This window comes from Ahaetulla prasina, chromosome 2 (genome assembly GCF_028640845.1).
Source record: "Ahaetulla prasina isolate Xishuangbanna chromosome 2, ASM2864084v1, whole genome shotgun sequence".
NCBI classification, from domain to species: Eukaryota; Metazoa; Chordata; class Lepidosauria; order Squamata; family Colubridae; genus Ahaetulla; species Ahaetulla prasina.
This window is the reverse complement of record NC_080540.1, coordinates 130,643,163-130,663,496: the sequence shown is the minus strand read 5'-3', so window position 1 is coordinate 130,663,496 and position 20,334 is coordinate 130,643,163. Positions and strand designations below refer to the sequence as shown.

At 39.0% G+C, this 20,334-nt stretch overlaps 1 protein-coding gene across 1 annotated transcript; it reads right to left on the bottom strand.

The window, feature by feature from the left end:
- Window positions 1-1,695: 1,695 nt before the first annotated feature.
- LOC131190573 (mitochondrial thiamine pyrophosphate carrier-like) lies at window positions 1,696-20,066 on the bottom strand. The gene is made up of 7 exons (XM_058167912.1): window positions 20,050-20,066; window positions 18,908-19,097; window positions 11,491-11,661; window positions 9,340-9,523; window positions 8,570-8,824; window positions 6,996-7,065; window positions 1,696-5,179 (listed from the first exon to the last, which is right to left on the bottom strand). Exons 1-7 carry the CDS (start codon window positions 20,064-20,066, stop codon window positions 5,068-5,070), a joined length of 999 nt encoding a protein of 332 aa, XP_058023895.1. The 3' UTR covers window positions 1,696-5,067.
- Window positions 20,067-20,334: the final 268 nt, after the last annotated feature.

Sequence of the window (20,334 nt, the reverse complement as noted above, 5' to 3'; positions counted from 1 at the left end):
AGTTAACCTCACGAATGAAGGCAAAGTATTACGTTTTCTCGGGATAACGTTGCAGGATCCAATCTGGGTCGGTCACCAGGACCAGAGGGCTCCAGGATGTGCTTCAACAATGAGTCCGAAGGCTCGGAAGAACTAACTATCTGGTGGTCCCGGTGACCGATCCAGATTGGATTCTGCAAGAGTTAACCTGTTTGGTTGGTTGCCTTTCCGTACTAGAATCTGCGATCCAGCAATTAAAGCTTGAACCAGAAATAAGGAACACCAATTAAACACAAAAAGTCAGAGACAAAGTAAGGGATTTGGAGTGCTGCTCTGACAGCCAATTACTATTGACACATGAGTGATATATACTAACTGAAACAATTACTGGCACAGATTGGCAATATGTAAACTTTATCCAACTTTAATAAATTCAAACCAGCATAGTTCTGAGGATTAATGAGAGTTGTAATATAACATGGAGAAATTCTGACAGAAATTCAGGAACTAGAGACCACCATAATTAAAACTAAGTATAAATTAGTAGATTACTAATCTCTCAAAATATATAAAATATATACATACATATATTCATATACATACACATATATATATTTATATATTGCATCCATCAAATTCCTTTGTGGTTTGTTTCTCCCCACACACACAATGTATGCAGAAATATTAAGGTCTTCTCACATGTCACTACATCTCCACTAATGCTACTGCTGCATATTCTGAAATGCTTTTCTTGAATCACCAGAGGCCAGGGGCTGCATCCTCTACTATAATATGCTACATTACAGTACCTGAATTTAGAAGGAACACAACATTATACCAGTCATTGGACATCAGAATTCCCTTTCTATGGATATGATGTCCCAATTTTTAAAAAAATCTGAGAAAGGATAAATCAGAAATGGAGCAGAGGCTTTCCACAAGCAGGTGGAATATGCCTGCCTGCTCTGGCCAATTGTACTGGTTGAGCTGAAACTGTGGAAGAGAGATAAGCCTTTTAGATATCCAGGTCACCAGCTTTATAAGTCATAACCAACACCTTGAATTATCTCTGGAAACCTGCCAATATTCAGTGCAGCTCATAGAGCAAAGGTGCTACATGAACAACATGAGGCAGGCCCATAATTGCCTGTGTCACTGCATTCATATCCAGCTGGAGTTGAATGGCAACTCCATGTACATCACGTTGCAGTAGCCTAGGCGTAAGGTGACTAAAGCATGGGTGGCTTCTAAAAGAGGGGTACAATTGAGACAGAATGGATTTGTGTGAAAATTTTTCAGCCACAAGCAGAAGCTGTGCATTCATAAAGCTATGCACAAGCCCTGAATAAGCAAGTGCAACTTAGTTCAGGACTAAAGATAAGATCCCTATTTCTGGAGGAGGGGCACAAAACCACACAGCCACCCAATCTTATCAATGTTGAACTTGACCTCTTCCTCCCCTTCAGGTTTCCAACACCTGCAGCCTCTCAAATGATATCTTTTTATTTGTAGGACTCCCAAATACAATAATCAGACATTAAGGGCACTGTTTATAAAAAGCATTAATATCATTTCCCTGCCAAACACCAGCTGCCTTTCCCAAGTCCTTCTTAGGTACTGTTTAGGTGCAGTAAAATGAAAAGGGATGTTTACATGCTGCTCCTCCATTGGATTCTCAGAAGCAAAGAGTGGTGATTGCAAAAAGAAAAAAAATAATCCACAAATTTATGACAAATATATTTATATATTTATTTTTCTTTCAAGATAGACACATGTTCTATGGACTAGAAAACTGGATGGTCCAAACTGTCTCAGCCACAAAAAATAACTCTTTATATGAAAAATACAGATACAGTGTTATACATTAAGCATTCATGTTAAACACAGGGAGTGAACAAAAATCTCAGTAATGGACTCTGAAACCTTGCACAACCCTAGATGTCAGCAAAGATCATTTAGATTACAGTACTAGGAGTACAAATCTGTCTGAGTTCTCATTGGCATAGGTGCCCAGGTAATAACCATCAACGATTTTTTAGGTGTGGGGAAAGACTGACGACCTATTGATGTTATGCTGCCTTGTAAACACTGAAGTATTAAAGTGTACACTGATTTTTGGCACTGTCATAAGGCACAATATCTTAAAATTAATGTATTTGAGGAAGCAGATTGAAGGAGGCACTAAAGGATAGAGGAGAACTGAAAGATAAGTGACCTACAGTAGCTTATATTTGGAGACCACAAATGTGAAGTTTTCCTTCTTTCTTTGGATTTCTGTGACTACATGCTTGCCTTTTAAGCTTGCTAGTTTGCATGCTTAAAAAGAAGGTAATTCTAACAGAAAGACAGGTTTCATGAGGTAATGCCTCTATTGTATAGGTGGGGAAAGACACAAGAGCCCTTGAGGGCAAAGTGATTGTGGAACCCCTTTTAGTTATGGTTAATTCATAACTGGTGTTGTTCCAGTCCAGTGATTGTCAACCTTGTCAATTTTAAGATGGGTAGACTTCAACTCTCAGAATTCCTCAACCAGCTTGCTGGGGCAGAGGTGAAATTCTGGGAGTATGCTGGCTGGGGGATTATGGGAGTTGAAGTCCATCCATTTTAAAGTTATCAAGGTTGAGAAACACTGGTCTAGTCAGTAGTGTTCTTATCCATATTTATTGTTTTTTGTCTGTAATCTATCCAGATTCATTAAGGAGTCAAATTTTGATAAATAAAATAATAATTAAAAAAAACTGTCAAGGACAGTTGTTGCTGCATTTCTGGTGAACCTGTTGTTTGCCTTTTGAGAAAGGAGCCTACCGTAAGTGCATTTTAGAAAGAATCTGAATCAGCAATTCCAATCTTAGACAACAAAAGAAGGCCTATGAACACTTTGGGAAGAGAACCCACCTGTCCAAAACAAACATTTCATAGAAATACAAGCAACCTTTGTTCTTAGGGTACATAAGTCAAAGTTTGCACAAATCAGGGCCCTTCCAAGGGTATGCAATGTAGCTGGAATGTGACTTTCACAGCTCTTATGAAAATAAATACAGATAAGAGTACAAGGAACAACCTGACCCAGTAGGTAAGCAAAAGAAAGTAACTTGAAACTTTCCTGCTTGCAGTCTCTGTGCTTCCAAACATCAATGGCTCTGGTTCTACTGATTCAGCATGATTTGATACTAAAAGAATTAAAATCCATCCTGCCAGTACTGGAGGTTTTATAAAAAGAATTTGCAGATACTGCTGGAAACAAATCTATTTTTTAAAATCTCTCTCTTTTCAGAAGCCTTGTTTATATATCTATCAGGTATATAGCAAACTGGAGTGTTCTTGTGTATTACTATAGTACCTTCAACTTAACAGTGTATCTGAACGTGGATTGTCCTATGCTGAGTGGAAATGGAGTGGAAATGAACTTGATTGTTGTAAGAAATTTGGTGATTTCCCAACTGTACTTATCCTATCAGGTTGCAGTCATTGTTTTCCCCCCCAGATATCATGCAAAGGTTATAGAGTACAAAAATATCTAAATAAATATATATATATTATTTTTATGCTTTTACATTTACATTTTACAGATAAGTGCATAGAAAATGGGCAGGGAACAGAGAATCAGCTTCTTTCTGTGTGTGAAACTGGGACTATGAAAACTCATATATTTTATATCAGGCAAAACTGAATTAGTCCAAGAATATTCAGCTCGTGAGGACAAAGCCTTAAAGCAAACTTACTTACCCAATTACTGTGAACTTTGAATTGTAAATACAGAGCATGTACCAGGAAATTGAGAAATCTACCAATGACTTGGAAAGTAAAGGCTGCAATTCTAAATGTGCATAGTGGGATTTATTTCTGAGTAATCTTCGACAAGATTGCACCAATCGTTTAATTTTCTCTATAGCTTTCATCATATGTAAAATTGGCCAAATTCAGCCAGGCAAATGGTCCTTTTCAACTGTTTTTTCACTAAATGTTAAGAGTTTGCTGAAAAAAAGTATCCACTGTTATTCCAGAGCTTTTTCTTGGGGGAAAAAAAAAGCTATCAGGGGATAACATTGTTTAAGAAAAATCATTACAATAATTTAAAAGATGTATCCTATCACAAAATGAAACTGAATAATTGTATAGTCAACACTATTTTTTCATCACTTTGATTCAAAATGAAAAAGTTTTAAATGAAAACTTCTTAGGAATTTAGATCCAGCATGTGTGTTTTAGTAAGAAAGAAGTTGATAGTGCAAAAATACAAGTGTCTAATTTACAGGCCGCTTGTATGCTTGCCCTCTATTTTTAATTTGGAGTAGTGGCAAAATATATTTACCAGTATGTATGGACAGGGCAAGAGGAACCATGAACACTAATGGCCCTGCTAACACAGAAGGGAAAGATATGCATGCAGAGCTTCCTCTATTTTGTTTAGGATTTTGGCAACAGACAATTTCCACAGACTCACTAATGCAACACTGCAAAATCACAAGGCCTGCAAGAACCTCAGCCAAGAGGCAAGAGAATGGCTGACAAAACAGCTATTGCATTTTTACAATAGCAACCGGGGTTGAATGGCCAAGGCAGGTAGTTGTCTATTAAGCAAATGTCCCATCGGCACTACTGAATACCAGGATCTCCAGTTTATCACAGGCATTGCAAAATGGCCGTGCTGGAGGAGTCTGGCCATCCACTAGTCAATATATGGTTCTGTTTAAGGGTACCAAGTTTCCAGGGTCACAAAAGGGGATTTTGATATGTGAAGCGGGGTCTGATTCAAACCCTCTGTTATGAAACAATAGAAAAAGTAGACACACCTTTGCAACAAAGATCTTCAGAGGCCTTGATGATGAACCTCATCAAGACTCACAAATGCTGCAGCTGCAGACTAAAGAGACAACCTGAGCAGGTGTTGTGGTGAGCCACCATTTTCTGTTTTGAACCAAACCAATGAGCAATGTGCATCCTGGGCTTGGGCAAAGAGTCACTTGTCTCGACTCTCTAATCCCATATGCCCTGCCTCACCCCTCAGTCCCCAACGAAGATGCCTGCAGCTGCCAGAATTACATTCCAAGGACATCCACTGGAGGCAGGCAGCAACTCTTGCTTACATTAGCCTTCTTGCTTCTTGGAACCACTGGAGTTTTGCATTGTTAGCAGAAGATTGCAAAAGAGCTCATACCAGAAAAAGGTGAAGCCGGTAGAGAAAGCAGCCTTCAACAAGCTTGGGAGAGGCCTTGAAGAATCCATATATATATATATATATATATATATATATATATATATATATATATATATATATATATATATATATATATATATATATATATATATATATATATATATATATATATATATATATATATATATATATATATATATATATATATATATATATATATATATATATATATATATATATATATATATATATATATATATATATATATATATATATATATATATATATATATATATATATATATATATATATATATATATATATATATATATATATATATATATATATATATATATATATATATATATATATATATATATATATATATATATATATATATATATATATATATATATATATATATATATATATATATATATATATATATATATATATATATATATATATATATATATATATATATATATATATATATATATATATATATATATATATATATATATATATATATATATATATATATATATATATATATATATATATATATATATATATATATATATATATATATATATAAACCACAAGACATTATGTCTGGGAAAAGGCTGCAATTCTAAATGTGCATAGTGGGATTTATTTCTGAGTAATCTTCGACAAGATTGCACCAATCGTTTAATTTTCTCTATAGCTTTCATCATATGTAAAATTGGCCAAATTCAGCCAGGCAAATGGTCCTTTTCAACTGTTTTTTCACTAAATGTTAAGAGTTTGCTGAAAAAAAGTATCCACTGTTATTCCAGAGCTTTTTCTTGGGGGAAAAAAAAAGCTATCAGGGGATAACATTGTTTAAGAAAAATCATTACAATAATTTAAAAGATGTATCCTATCACAAAATGAAACTGAATAATTGTATAGTCAACACTATTTTTTCATCACTTTGATTCAAAATGAAAAAGTTTTAAATGAAAACTTCTTAGGAATTTAGATCCAGCATGTGTGTTTTAGTAAGAAAGAAGTTGATAGTGCAAAAATACAAGTGTGTAATTTACAGGCCGCTTGTATGCTTGCCCTCTATTTTTAATTTGGAGTAGTGGCAAAATATATTTACCAGTATGTATGGACAGGGCAAGAGGAACCATGAACACTAATGGCCCTGCTAACACAGAAGGGAAAGATATGCATGCAGAGCTTCCTCTATTTTGTTTAGGATTTTGGCAACAGACAATTTCCACAGACTCACTAATGCAACACTGCAAAATCACAAGGCCTGCAAGAACCTCAGCCAAGAGGCAAGAGAATGGCTGACAAAACAGCTATTGCATTTTTACAATAGCAACCGGGGTTGAATGGCCAAGGCAGGTAGTTGTCTATTAAGCAAATGTCCCATCGGCACTACTGAATACCAGGATCTCCAGTTTATCATAGGCATTGCAAAATGGCGTGCTGGAGGAGTCTGGCCATCCACTAGTCAATATATGGTTCTGTTTAAGGGTACCAAGTTTCCAGGGTCACAAAAGGGGATTTTGATATGTGAAGCGGGGTCTGATTCAAACCCTCTGTTATGAAACAATAGAAAAAGTAGACACACCTTTGCAACAAAGATCTTCAGAGGCCTTGATGATGAACCTCATCAAGACTCACAAATGCTGCAGCTGCAGACTAAAGAGACAACCTGAGCAGGTGTTGTGGTAGCCACCATTTTCTGTTTTGAACCAAATCAATGAGCAATGTGCATCCTGGGCTTGGGCAAAGAGTCACTTATCTCGACTCTCTAATCCCATATGCCCTGCCTCACCCCTCAGTCCCCAACGAAGATGCCTGCAGCTGCCAGAATTACATTCCAAGGACATCCACTGGAGGCAGGCAGCAACTCTTGCTTACATTAGCCTTCTTGCTTCTTGGAACCACTGGAGTTTTGCATTGTTAGCAGAAGATTGCAAAAGAGCTCATACCAGAAAAGGTGAAGCCAGAGAAAGCAGCCTTCAACAAGCTTGGGAGAGGCCTTGAAGAATCCCTGGGTCCCTCATCCAAGATTATTTGTCGAGCACATTACATGAACAAGATGTGAGAAGCCTTGAGTTCAGGTCCTCCCACTTCCCCTTCCTCTCTTCTTCACACACAATTTAAAACTACTAGGCTCTGTTTATAACAAAACCCATCTCTGTTTAAAATACGGGCAACTGTGGTTTGCACAAACTCTACTTCATTCTTTTTTTTTTTTTTACATTTATATCCCGCCCTTCTCCGAAGACTCAGGGCGGCTTACAGTGTATAAGGCAATAGTCTCATTCTATTTGTATATTTACAAAGTCAACTTATTGCCCCCCCAACAATCTGGGTCCTCATTTTACCTACCTTATAAAGGATGGAAGGCTGAGTCAACCTTGGGCCGGGCTTGAACCTGCAGTAATTGCAGGCTATTGTGTTCTAATAACAGGCTCCTTACAGCCTGAGCTATTCCGGCCCCTCAACTGCAAGCTTACGGACTGCCTGCTGTTACATGCCTCCCAACGCTCTCCGACCATCGCTCTCACAGAGAGGGACTTCTCAGGGTGCCCCGCCAAAGCATTCGGCTGCCCCCAGAAGGTCCTTCTCTGTGGGGGCTCCCACCCTCTGGAACGAACTTCCCGGGTTTACACCAAATACCTGACCTTCGACATTCCGCAACTGAAGACACATCTTTTTATTCGGCTGGCTTAAATTGATTTTAACAAATTTTAAATTCTTAGAAATTAATTTTAAATGGGGTTTTAGCTTATTATATATTTTACTTCTCAGGCCAATTTTAAAATAAGTTTTTAACTGCATTTAAATTTGTATATTTACAAAGTCAACTTATTGCCCCCCCAACAATCTGGGTCCTCATTTTACCTACCTTATAAAGGATGGAAGGCTGAGTCAACCTTGGGCCGGGCTTGAACCTGCAGTAATTGCAGGCTATTGTGTTCTAATAACAGGCTCCTTACAGCCTGAGCTATTCCGGCCCCTCAACTGCAAGCTGAGCAAAAACACAATGTGATAAACCGCCATCCTTCTGCATGAAACAGGAACAAAGGGGAGGAGGGAAAGCATTGGTTCCAGGTTCTCATCTAGAAATAGCCGGGGGAGGGGGGCAGCAATGGCTCCATTACAAGCAATGCATCCAGCATACATTTGGAGGCTACAAGCATCAAAGCTACAAGATTTCAGTGGTGGTCAGAACATATTTCTAGTAATGTCTTCATCAAAGGCAGTATTTCCCAACCATAGCAACTTCAGGTGGGTGGACCAACTCCCAGAATCCCACAGCCCACATGGCCATTGAGGAGAATTCTGTGAGTTGAAGTCCACACATTCAAATTGCCATGGTTGAGAAACACTAAAATAAGGGTAGGAGAGCAGGTGAGGCAGAACTCCTCATTTAGATATTGCATAAAAGGGGAAAGTCTGGTTGTTTCAGCAGATACACCCTACTGCCTGATATATTTGGCATAGAAAAAGAGGAAGAGAGGAAAGGGGAACAAGACAGATCTCCACAAGCCAAATCCCCTCTCACCTGCCCAAAGGCCGCCCTGGCTTGTTCAAAGCCACCCACTTGCAGTCGCTTCTTGAACAGGTCAAAGGGATAGGTCAGGGTTTTGCTGAGGACACCAGCACAGCTGCCACACACTAAGTTTCTAATATTACCTGAAAAACCAAGAGGTTAGAAATGCAGGGAAGCACTCCAAAGCAGTGGTGAAATCCAATTTTTTGCTACCCAGTTCTGTGGGCATGGTGCAGCTCCAGAAGGATACTGCAAAATCCCCATTCCCTCCCCACTTGTGGGGAAAGGATACTGCAAAATCCCCATTCCCACCCCACTCTGGGACCAGCCAGAGGTGGTATTTACCAGTTCTCCGAACTGCTCAAAATTTCTGCTACCGGTTCTCTGGAACCTGTCAGAACCTGCTGGATTTCACCCCTGCTCCAAAGCTAATTAATCCTGCCCTTCAAAGCCCTGGACTGGTCAACATAGGAGAGGCACGAGGCACGGGGGTAGGATTATCTTTATGAAAGGCTCTCAATGGGTTCCTATTTACTTACTGATTTTACACTTATAATTTTGCCGCCAACTGATTTCCAACCTTGAGGCAGCAGACTTTCTAAGCCCAGCTTAGACCTGCCTTAGCTTTTCCCTGCCCAGCCCCACCATTGGCACCAACCTTTTTTCATCTCATCACTTGGAGCAATCCAGTTGTACATCCTCTTCAGGAAACTGTAGAAGGAAAACTGGAAGCCGGCATAAGGAACAATGGCAATGATGGTTGGGGTCAGCCCCCTATAGAAAGTCAGCAGCCCTTCCTTCTGGTACATGCTGACTACAGCGTGGCGGAGGTTCCTGTAAATCTAAAACAATTTAAGGGGGGAGCATCTTTCCTTAGCCATGATGCAAATTTTGTTCTCAGTATGGAAGCCAGATTTCAGCTATGCTGTCACAAAACTCCAACTATTAAGGGGTGCAGCTCCTGCTAATTACCCGAACTGGCTATCTATCCCTTAGCACTTCTGGTCATCACTGTATGTTTAGACTGGATTTGGCATTTTTCTTCACCTATTGAATCCTTCCCAAGGACCCGAGATAGGCAGATGTTGTTGTTTGATGTTCTCAAAGGTGTTATTATCATAGGCACAACATGTGAAATCACAGCTATCAGTTCATTAGCTGCTGTTGGCCTTCATACTCATTGAGAACATAGGATGTTTTAATATATTGGAAGATCCTAGCAGTATGGCTATTATTATTCACTTTTCTGCTCTGAAGAGCACTCAAGTTGGCAAAGATTTTTTTTTAAGAATATAAAATTTCAAAAACACATCACAATAAAATCATTAATAAAAGCAATTAACCAGTTAAAAGCTTGATATGAGAGAGAGAAAGAGAAAGAGAGAATGAGGAGGGAGACAGAGAAGCATCTCTACGGATTTCCTAAAGACTGATCTCAGGGAAGCCCCTTTCCCATAGATCTCTGGCAGCAGAGGCCCTGCACCTTTTTGTCATGACCATGGTACTCTTTGCTCCTCCCACACAGCTGCCTTCTCAAATGAAAAGCAAAATGATCTATTATGCAAAGTACGGTTTCTATGATGCCTATGATGCACAATACTATATAGACTTGCATAGGTTATTCTGCATGCATAATAATTTTTCTGTGCAAAAGAAAGCATTTCTGAGCACAGAATTTCAAATTTGTGTAAGAGAAGCAAAGACTGTTCCCACAGGAAACTTAACATCTGAGGGGAAATTTAACATGTATCAGAATAAGGAGCTTCTTAAATTAAAACACATATTTTCCTGGGTGAACAGTGACAGACCAGGAAAAGAAGCAACTTCTTTTACAGAGCTGCTGACAGATAAAGAGACCGTGATCATCCTGGGATTGAAACACCTCTTCTACTTTGCACCTGAATACTGCACACTAAAATGGCTAGATTCAAACATATTAAGGCAAAAGAACTCTGTTTTGGTAAACAAGTCATATTGATCTAATTCTCATATACTATAAATCTTGATGGATGGTGGTTGCCTATTTGTCAGGTTGCTTCCCTATCAGGTTTATAGCTTTTCTCAAGATGCAGCTGTTTATCAAAGTCTTCCCCTCACTCGTCCCTGTCACGTGACCCTCAGCTTTTGGGACTCTGTTATTTTTTCATCAGCCTCAAGCACTCCTCCTAACCTTGCCTGACAATTCCCTGACAGATCAACCAAGAATCTTGTGACACATAAAGAAGACAGTCCCTCCTATGAAAGCTTATGCCATAATAAATGTTTTAATGTCTAAGACACCCTAAGACTCTAAGCAAGTTGGAAACCAGTCAGAATGGTGTCATTTCATTAAATAAACACTGGTTTTTTTCTTTATTTTTTTTCTTTTTTCTTTGCTCTCTCTGCTCCTCCCTCCCTCTCCCTTCCCTTCTGAAATGGCAGCTGAGCAGCCCCGATTTCATTTCAAATTATCTATATTTTTTGATTACATATCTTCAATCATTCCTGTACATTAATAATCCTTCATCTTCCACCCCCTCCCCCTCCCTCCCCCACCTCTCTCCCCCCCCCAAGACTTCCCAGAACAAAGTACAGGGTATAAAATTAACAATCATAAATTAAAATACAACATAAGTCATAATCTATAGTCACTCCTCACCCTTTGTACCCTCAACTCCTCTCCCGATTAAACATATAAACTAGTATTAAATAAATACTGTTGATGTAAAGTAAGGAACCAGACTATTCTCCAGGTAGCAAGAGCAGAATTAATCTGGAAGCGCAGGGGGTGGGATGGGGGGTGGTGGAAAATCTTTCATCCATCTCTTACCTTCGGTTCTCCTTGGGCAGCCAAGCGAGTGCGCAACGTGTCAAGAGGCTGAACTGTCACAGTAGCAGCACAAGCAGACAGACCGCCACAGATAAAGTGCACAGTGAAGTCACGGGCATCATAAGGCGTGCCATGGTGCACCAGCTTTGTCAGAAATTCAAAGCTGACAAACTTGTAAAAGAAAACCAAAACAATCAGAAATGTACATATTTGATTTAGGAGAGCCACCAATCACACAAGGAAAGAATAATTTATTATTAAATTATTAAAAGAATAATTTCTGTTAATACACATAGTCCAACAATTCTGGTTTTGCATCTCTGAAGTAATTAATTAATTACTAATTATTAAACTGATTCATTTTTTCGCTTATTTTATATATAGGATTTAGAATGGTGGATATCTCTGGAACCTGCCAATATTCAGTGCAGCTCATAGAGCAAAGGTGCTACATGAACAACATGAGGCAGGCCCATAATTGCCTGTGTCACTGCATTCATATCCAGCTGGAGTTGAATGGCAACTCCATGTACATCACGTTGCAGTAGCCTAGGCGTGGTGACTAAAGCATGGGTGGCTTCTAAAGAGGTACAATTGAGACAGAATGGATTTGTGTGAAAATTTTTCAGCCACAAGCAGAAGCTGTGCATTCATAAAGCTATGCACAAGCCCTGAATAAGCAAGTGCAACTTAGTTCAGGACTAAAGATAAAATCCCTATTTCTGGAGGAGGGGCACAAAACCACACAGCCACCCAATCTTATCAATGTTGAACTTGACCTCTTCCTCCCCTTCAGGTTTCCAACACCTGCAGCCTCTCAAATGATATCTTTTTATTTGTAGGACTCCCAAATACAATAATCAGACATTAAGGGCACTGTTTATAAAAAGCATTAATATCATTTCCCTGCCAAACACCAGCTGCCTTTCCCAAGTCCTTCTTAGGTACTGTTTAGGTGCAGTAAAATGAAAAGGGATGTTTACATGCTACTTCTCCATTGGATTCTCAGAAGCAAAGAGTGGTGATTGCAAAAAGAAAAAAAATAATCCACAAATTTATGACAAATATATTTATATATTTATTTTTCTTTCAAGATAGACACATGTTCTATGGACTAGAAAACTGGATGGTCCAAACTGTCTCAGCCACAAAAAATAACTCTTTATATGAAAAATACAGATACAGTGTTATACATTAAGCATTCATGTTAAACACAGGGAGTGAACAAAAATCTCAGTAATGGACTCTGAAACCTTGCACAACCCTAGATGTCAGCAAAGATCATTTAGATTACAGTACTAGGAGTACAAATCTGTCTTGAGTTCTCATTGGCATAGGTGCCCAGGTAATAACCATCAACGATTTTTTAGGTGTGGGGAAAGACTGACGACCTATTGATGTTATGCTGCCTTGTAAACACTGAAGTATTAAAGTGTACACTGATTTTTGGCACTGTCATAAGGCACAATATCTTAAAATTAATGTATTTGAGGAAGCAGATTGAAGGAGGCACTAAAGGATAGAGGAGAACTGAAAGATAAGTGACCTACAGTAGCTTATATTTGGAGACCACAAATGTGAAGTCTTCCTTCTTTCTTTGGATTTCTGTGACTACATGCTTGCCTTTTAAGCTTGCTAGTTTGCATTGCTTAAAAAGAAGGTAATTCTGACAGAAAGACAGGTTTCATGAGGTAATGCCTCTATTGTATAGGTGGGGAAAGACACAAGAGCCCTTGAGGGCAAAGTGATTGTGGAACCCCTTTTAGTTATGGTTAATTCATAACCGGTGTTGTTCCAGTCCAGTGATTGTCAACCTTGTCAATTTTAAGATGGGTGGACTTCAACTCTCAGAATTCCTCAACCAGCATGCTGGGGCAGAGGTGAAATTCTGGGAGTATGCTGGCTGGGGGATTATGGGAGTTGAAGTCCATCCATTTTAAAGTTATCAAGGTTGAGAAACACTGGTCTAGTCAGTAGTGTTCTTATCCATATTTATTGTTTTTTGTCTGTAATCTATCCAGATTCATTAAGGAGTCAAAATTTGATAAATAAAATAATAATTAAAAAAACTGTCAAGGACAGTTGTTGCTGCATTTCTGGTGAACCTGTTGTTTGCCTTTTGAGAAAGGAGCCTACCCTAAGTGCATTTTAGAAAGAATCTGAATCAGCAATTCCAATCTTAGACAACAAAAGAAGGCCTATGAATATTTTGGGAAGAGAACCCACCTGTCCAAAACAAACATTTCATAGAAATACAAGCAACCTTTGTTCTTAGGGTACATAAGTCAAAGTTTGCACAAATCAGGGCCCTTCCAAGGGTATGCAATGTAGCTGGAATGTGACTTTCACAGCTCTTATGAAAATAAATACAGATAAGAGTACAAGGAACAACCTGACCCAGTAGGTAAGCAAAAGAAAGTAACTTGAAACTTTCCTGCTTGCAGTCTCTGTGCTTCCAAACATCAATGGCTCTGGTTCTACTAATTCAGCATGATTTGATACTAAAAGAATTAAAATCCATCCTGCCAGTACTGGAGGTTTTATAAAAAGAATTTGCAGATACTGCTGGAAACAAATCTATTTTTTTAAAATCTCTCTCTTTTCAGAAGCTTTGTTTATATATCTATCAGGTATATAGCAAACTGGAGTGTTCTTGTGTATTACTACAGTACCTTCAACTTAACAGTGTATCTGAACGTGGATTGTCTGTCCTATGCTGAGTGGAAATGGAGTGGAAATCAACTTGATTGTTGTAAGAAATTTGGTGATTTCCCAACTGTACTTATCCTATCAGGTTGCAGTCATTGTTTTTCCCCCAGATACCATGCAAAGGTTATAGAGTACAAAAATATCTAAATAAATATATATATATTATTTTTATGCTTTTACATTTACATTTTACAGATAAGTGCATAGAAAATGGGCAGGGAACAGAGAATCAGCTTCTTTCTGTGTGTGAAACTGGGACTATGAAAACTCATGTATTTTATATCAGGCAAAACTGAATTAGTCCAAGAATATTCAGCTCGTGAGGACAAAGCCTTAAAGCAAACTTACTTACCCAATTACTGTGAACTTTGAATTGTAAATACAGAGCATGTACCAGGAAATTGAGAAATCTATCCATGACTTGGAAAGTAAAGGCTGCAATTCTAAATGTGCATAGTGGGATTTATTTCTGAGTAATCTTCGACAAGATTGCACCAATAGTTTAATTTTCTCTATAGCTTTCATCATATGTAAAATTGACCAAATTCAGCCAGGCAAATGGTCCTTTTCAACTGTTTTTTCACTAAATGTTAAGAGTTTGCTGAAAAAAAGTATCCACTGTTATTCCAGAGCTTTTTCTTGGAAAAAAAAAGCTATCGGGGATAACATTGTTTAAGAAAAATCATTACAATAATTTAAAAGATGTATCCTATCACAAAATGAAACTGAATAATTGTATAGTCAACACTATTTTTTCATCACTTTGATTCAAAATGAAAAAGTTTAAAATGAAAACTTCTTAAGAATTTAGATCCAGCATGTGTGTTTTAGTAAGAAAGAAGTTGATAGTGCAAAAATACAAGTGTCTAATTTACAGGCCGCTTGTATGCTTGCCCTCTATTTTTAATTTGGAGTAGTGGCAAAATATATTTACCGGTATGTATGGACAGGGCAAGAGGAACCATGAACACTAATGGCCCTGCTAACACAGAAGGGAAAGATATGCATGCAGAGCTTCCTCTATTTTGTTTAGGATTTTGGCAACAGACAATTTCCACAGACTCACTAATGCAACACTGCAAAATCACAAGGCCTGCAAGAACCTCAGCCAAGAGGCAAGAGAATGGCTGACAAAACAGCTATTGCATTTTTACAATAGCAACCGGGGTTGAATGGCCAAGGCAGGTAGTTGTCTATTAAGCAAATGTCCCATCGGCACTACTGAATACCAGGATCTCCAGTTTATCACAGGCATTGCAAAATGGCCATGCTGGAGGAGTCTGGCCATCCACTAGTCAATATATGGTTCTGTTTAAGGGTACCAAGTTTCCAGGGTCACAAAAGGGGATTTTGATATGTGAAGCGGGGTCTGATTCAAACCCTCTGTTATGAAACAATAGAAAAAGTAGACACACCTTTGCAACAAAGATCTTCAGAGGCCTTGATGATGAACCTCATCAAGACTCACAAATGCTGCAGCTGCAGACTAAAGAGACAACCTGAGCAGGTGTTGTGGTAGCCACCATTTTCTGTTTTGAACCAAATCAATGAGCAATGTGCATCCTGGGCTTGGGCAAAGAGTCACTTATCTCGACTCTCTAATCCCATATGCCCTGCCTCACCCCTCAGTCCCCAACGAAGATGCCTGCAGCTGCCAGAATTACATTCCAAGGACATCCACTGGAGGCAGGCAGCAACTCTTGCTTACATTAGCCTTCTTGCTTCTTGGAACCACTGGAGTTTTGCATTGTTAGCAGAAGATTGCAAAAGAGCTCATACCAGAAAAAGGTGAAGCCAGTAGAGAAAGCAGCCTTCAACAAGCTTGGGGAGAGACCCTTGAAGAATCCCCTGGGTCCCTCATCCAAGATTATTTGTCGAGCACAGTCCATGATGCTAGTGTACGTTCGAACCTGCAGACACAAGAAGTGAGTGAGCCAGAGCAGAGATTCAGGCTGGGTACAAAGTCTTTTCTCCTACATAACAGGACGTTGGATTCAGTCTCATGTAATCATGGGGAAAAGTCGTGGAAAGAAGTATTTATGTTTGTGCTCTCTCATGGAAACTGACCCTGAAATGTAGCCAGATTATGCATATTGGTCTCCAGACAGAAAATGAGAAAAAGAATCAGGAACGGTATACTTAAGAGCTATGGATTGAGATTTAGAAAAAAAGCCACCAAAAACTGGCTAGTTGAACAAAAAAGAAACTCAGCACAAACGTTTATAACACAGTTTTATTGTGAAAGGGTGTATGTTCAATACTTTGAAAGAAGAAGGTAGAATAAGGGGGCACCAACTAGAGGCAAATCTAAGTTGTGCCTTATTATTACATGAACAAGATGTGAGAAGCCTTGAGTTCAGGTCCTCCCACTTCCCCTTCCTCTCTTCTTCACACACAATTTAAAACTACTAGGCTCTGTTTATAACAAAACCCATCTCTGTTTAAAGTACAGGCAACTGTGGTTTGCACAAACTGTACTTCATTCAACTGCAAGCTTACGGGACTGCCTGCTGTTACCACATGCCTCCCGTACGCTCTCCGACCCGTACGCTCTCACAGAGAGGGACTTCTCAGGGTGCCGTCCGCCAAGCAATGTCGGCTGGCGGCCCCCAGGGGAAGGTCCTTCTCTGTGGGGGCTCCCACCCTCTGGAACGAACTTCCCCCGGGTTTACACCAAATACCTGACCTTCGGACATTCCGTCGCGAACTGAAGACACATCTTTTTATTCGCGCGGGGCTGGCTTAAATTGATTTTAACAAATTTTTAAATTCTTAGAAATTAATTTTAAATGGGGTTTTTTAGCTTATTATATATTTTACTTCTCAGGCCAATTTTAAAATAAGTTTTTTAACTGCATTTTAAATTTGTATATTGTACCGTCTGTTTTATTCTTGCCTGTACACCGCCCTGAGTCCTTCGGGAGAAGGGCGGTATAGAAATCAAATAAATAAATAAATAAATAAAAGCTGAGCAAAAACACAATGTGATAAACCGCCATCCTTCTGCATGAAACAGGAACAAAGGGGAGGAGGGAAAGCATTGGTTCCAGGTTCTCATCTAGAAATAGCTGGGGGAGGGGGGCAGCAATGGCTCCATTACAAGCAATGCATCCAGCATACATTTGGAGGCTACAAGCATCAAAGCTACAAGATTTCAGTGGTGGTCAGAACATATTTCTAGTAATGTCTTCATCAAAGGCAGTATTTCCCAACCATAGCAACTTCAGGTGGGTGGACCAACTCCCAGAATCCCACAGCCCACATGGCCATTGAGGAGAATTCTGTGAGTTGAAGTCCACACATCTGGAAATTGCCATGGTTGAGAAACACTAAAATAAGGGTAGGAGAGCAGGTGAGGCAGAACTCTTCATTTAGATATTGCATAAAAGGGGTTGTTTCAGCAGATACACCCTACTGCCTGATATATTTGGCATAGAAAAAGAGGAAGAGAGGAAAGAGGAACAAGACAGATCTCCACAAGCCAAATCCCCTCTCACCTGCCCAAAGGCCGCCCTGGCTTGTTCAAAGCCACCCACTTGCAGTCGCTTCTTGAACAGGTCAAAGGGATAGGTCAGGGTTTTGCTGAGGACACCAGCACAGCTGCCACACACTAAGTTTCTAATATTACCTGAAAAACCAAGAGATTAGAAATGGAGGGAAGCACTCCAAAGCAGTGGTGAAATCCAATTTTTTGCTACCCAGTTCTGTGGGCATGGTGCAGCTCCAGAAGGATACTGCAAAATCCCCATTCCCTCCCCACTTGTGGGGAAAGGATACTGCAAAATCCCCATTCCCACCCCACTCTGGAACCAGCCAGAGGTGGTATTTACCAGTTCTCCGAACTGCTCAAAATTTCTGCTACCGGTTCTCCGGAACCTGTCAGAACCTGCTGGATTTCACCCCTGCTCCAAAGCTAATTAATCCTGCCCTTCAAAGCCTTGGACTGGTCAACATAGGAGAGGCATGAGGCATGGGGGTAGGATTATCTTTATGAAAGGCTCTCAATGGGTTGTGTGGATTCAGTTAATATAGTTAGTTTATGGTTTAATGTTACAATAGCTGAACCTTAATAATTGAGTAAACCCTGCCTCAATTTATACTGAATTAGCATTCTATGTGAACATACCCAATATCTGAGAAAGAACAATTTAGACTCCTCAGAATTACATCAGTTTACAAACTAGTATCCAAGATAGGTTATCATTAAATAATCAAAACAAGAAGAGGCATCTGATGTGCTTCTCATCATTTGGCAAAAATTAACAGATTTTATTTTGCATTTCAGGATGTGGGGTGAAAAGTTGTAGCAGGAAAGTGAAATTAGAGAAAATACAGCAAAGAGTTTTTTGGCCTCTAAGAGAGGGATTGACAGAGTACAAAGTCTGGACAAAAGAAAATAGGATATTACTCTTGTGTAAGCATGGAGATTCTGAATTAATATTTCAAATTACTTAAATTAACTCATTACCTGAACAGAAAGTACACAAAGAAAAGTTAATATGAAATCCCAAATTTTGCTAAGAATAAATCTTTAGTCCCAGAGTCATAACATTCCACGTTAACAACTCAATTGTGTCATATTAATTCTACAAAAAGTAAAGTCAGTTTTTGAAAAGAAACACAAGAAGGCAGCTAAACAGATCACTCTGGAAGTTAAGAAAATCATCAGTTTTCAGGCTGAATAGATAAATTATTGTTTGATTCTCACCTGGACAGCCCCATATGTGATGGAAAGAAGTTGAGCGGGGACATGACCTTTCCAAAATGCAGTGATACCTTCCTCCTGAAAAATCTTACCAGCAGCCTGCCAGATACCATGATACTTCGCATGTGGATTTCTAGAGGAAAGCTGCTCTATCTGAAGCTGAAAAATGACAGCATGAGTAAACTTTCTAATACTTATGTGGAAAATTTAAGACTCCAAAATATCTTAGGGCCATGATATTTATCATCAGAAAGTATGTCTTAGGCCATGGTATTCTCTGATATACACTTACTTACCTGGAAATAATCACTATTTCCAGGAAATATGTAAATACAGATAGTCCTCGACTTAGAACAGTACATTTAGAGACTGTTTAAAGTTACAAGTGCATTGAAAAAAGTGACATTATTTACACTTATGACCGCTGCAGCATCCCCATGGTCACATGATTTACATTTGGATGCTTGACAACTGGTTCATATTTATGACTGTCGCAGTGTCCCGGGTCATGTGATCCCCTCTTGTGATCTTTTGACAAGCGGTCAATGGGAAAGCCAGATTTCAGCTATGCTGTCACAAAACTCCAACTATTAAGGGGTGCAGCTCCTGCTAATTACCCGAACTGGCTATCTATCTGTCCCTTAGCACTTCTGGTCATCACTGTATGTTTAGACTGGATTTGGCATTTTTCTTCACCTATTGAATCCTTCCCAAGGACCCGAGATAGGCAGATGTTGTTGTTTGATGTTCTCAAAGGTGTTATTATCATAGGCACAACATGTGAAATCACAGCTATCAGTTCATTAGCTGTTGTTGGCCTTCATACTCATTGAGAACATAGGATGTTTTAATATTTTGGAAGATCCTAGCAGTATGGCTATTATTATTCACTTTTCTGCTCTGAAGAGCACTCAAGTTGGCAAAGATTTTTTTTTAAGAATATAAAATTTCAAAAACACATCACAATAAAATCATTAATAAAAGCAATTAACCAGTTAAAAGCTTGATATGAGAGAGAGAGAAAGAGAAAGAGAGAATGAGGAGGGAGAGAGAGAAGCATCTCTACGGATTTCCTAAAGACTGATTTCAGGGAAGCCCCTTTCCCATGTGCCAGGCATAGATCTCTGGCAGCAGAGGCCCTGCACCTTTTTGTCATGACCATGGTACTCTTTGCTCCTCCCACACAGCTGCCTTCTCAAATGAAAAGCAAAATGATCTATTATGCAAAGTACGGTTTCTATGATGCCTATGATGCACCATACTATATAGACTTGCATAGGTTATTCTGCATGCATAATAATTTTTCTGTGCAAAAGAAAGCATTTCTGAGCACAGAATTTCAAATTTGTGTAAGAGAAGCAAAGACTGTTCCCACAGGAAACTTAACATCTGAGGGGAAATTTAACATGTATCAGAATAAGGAGCTTCTT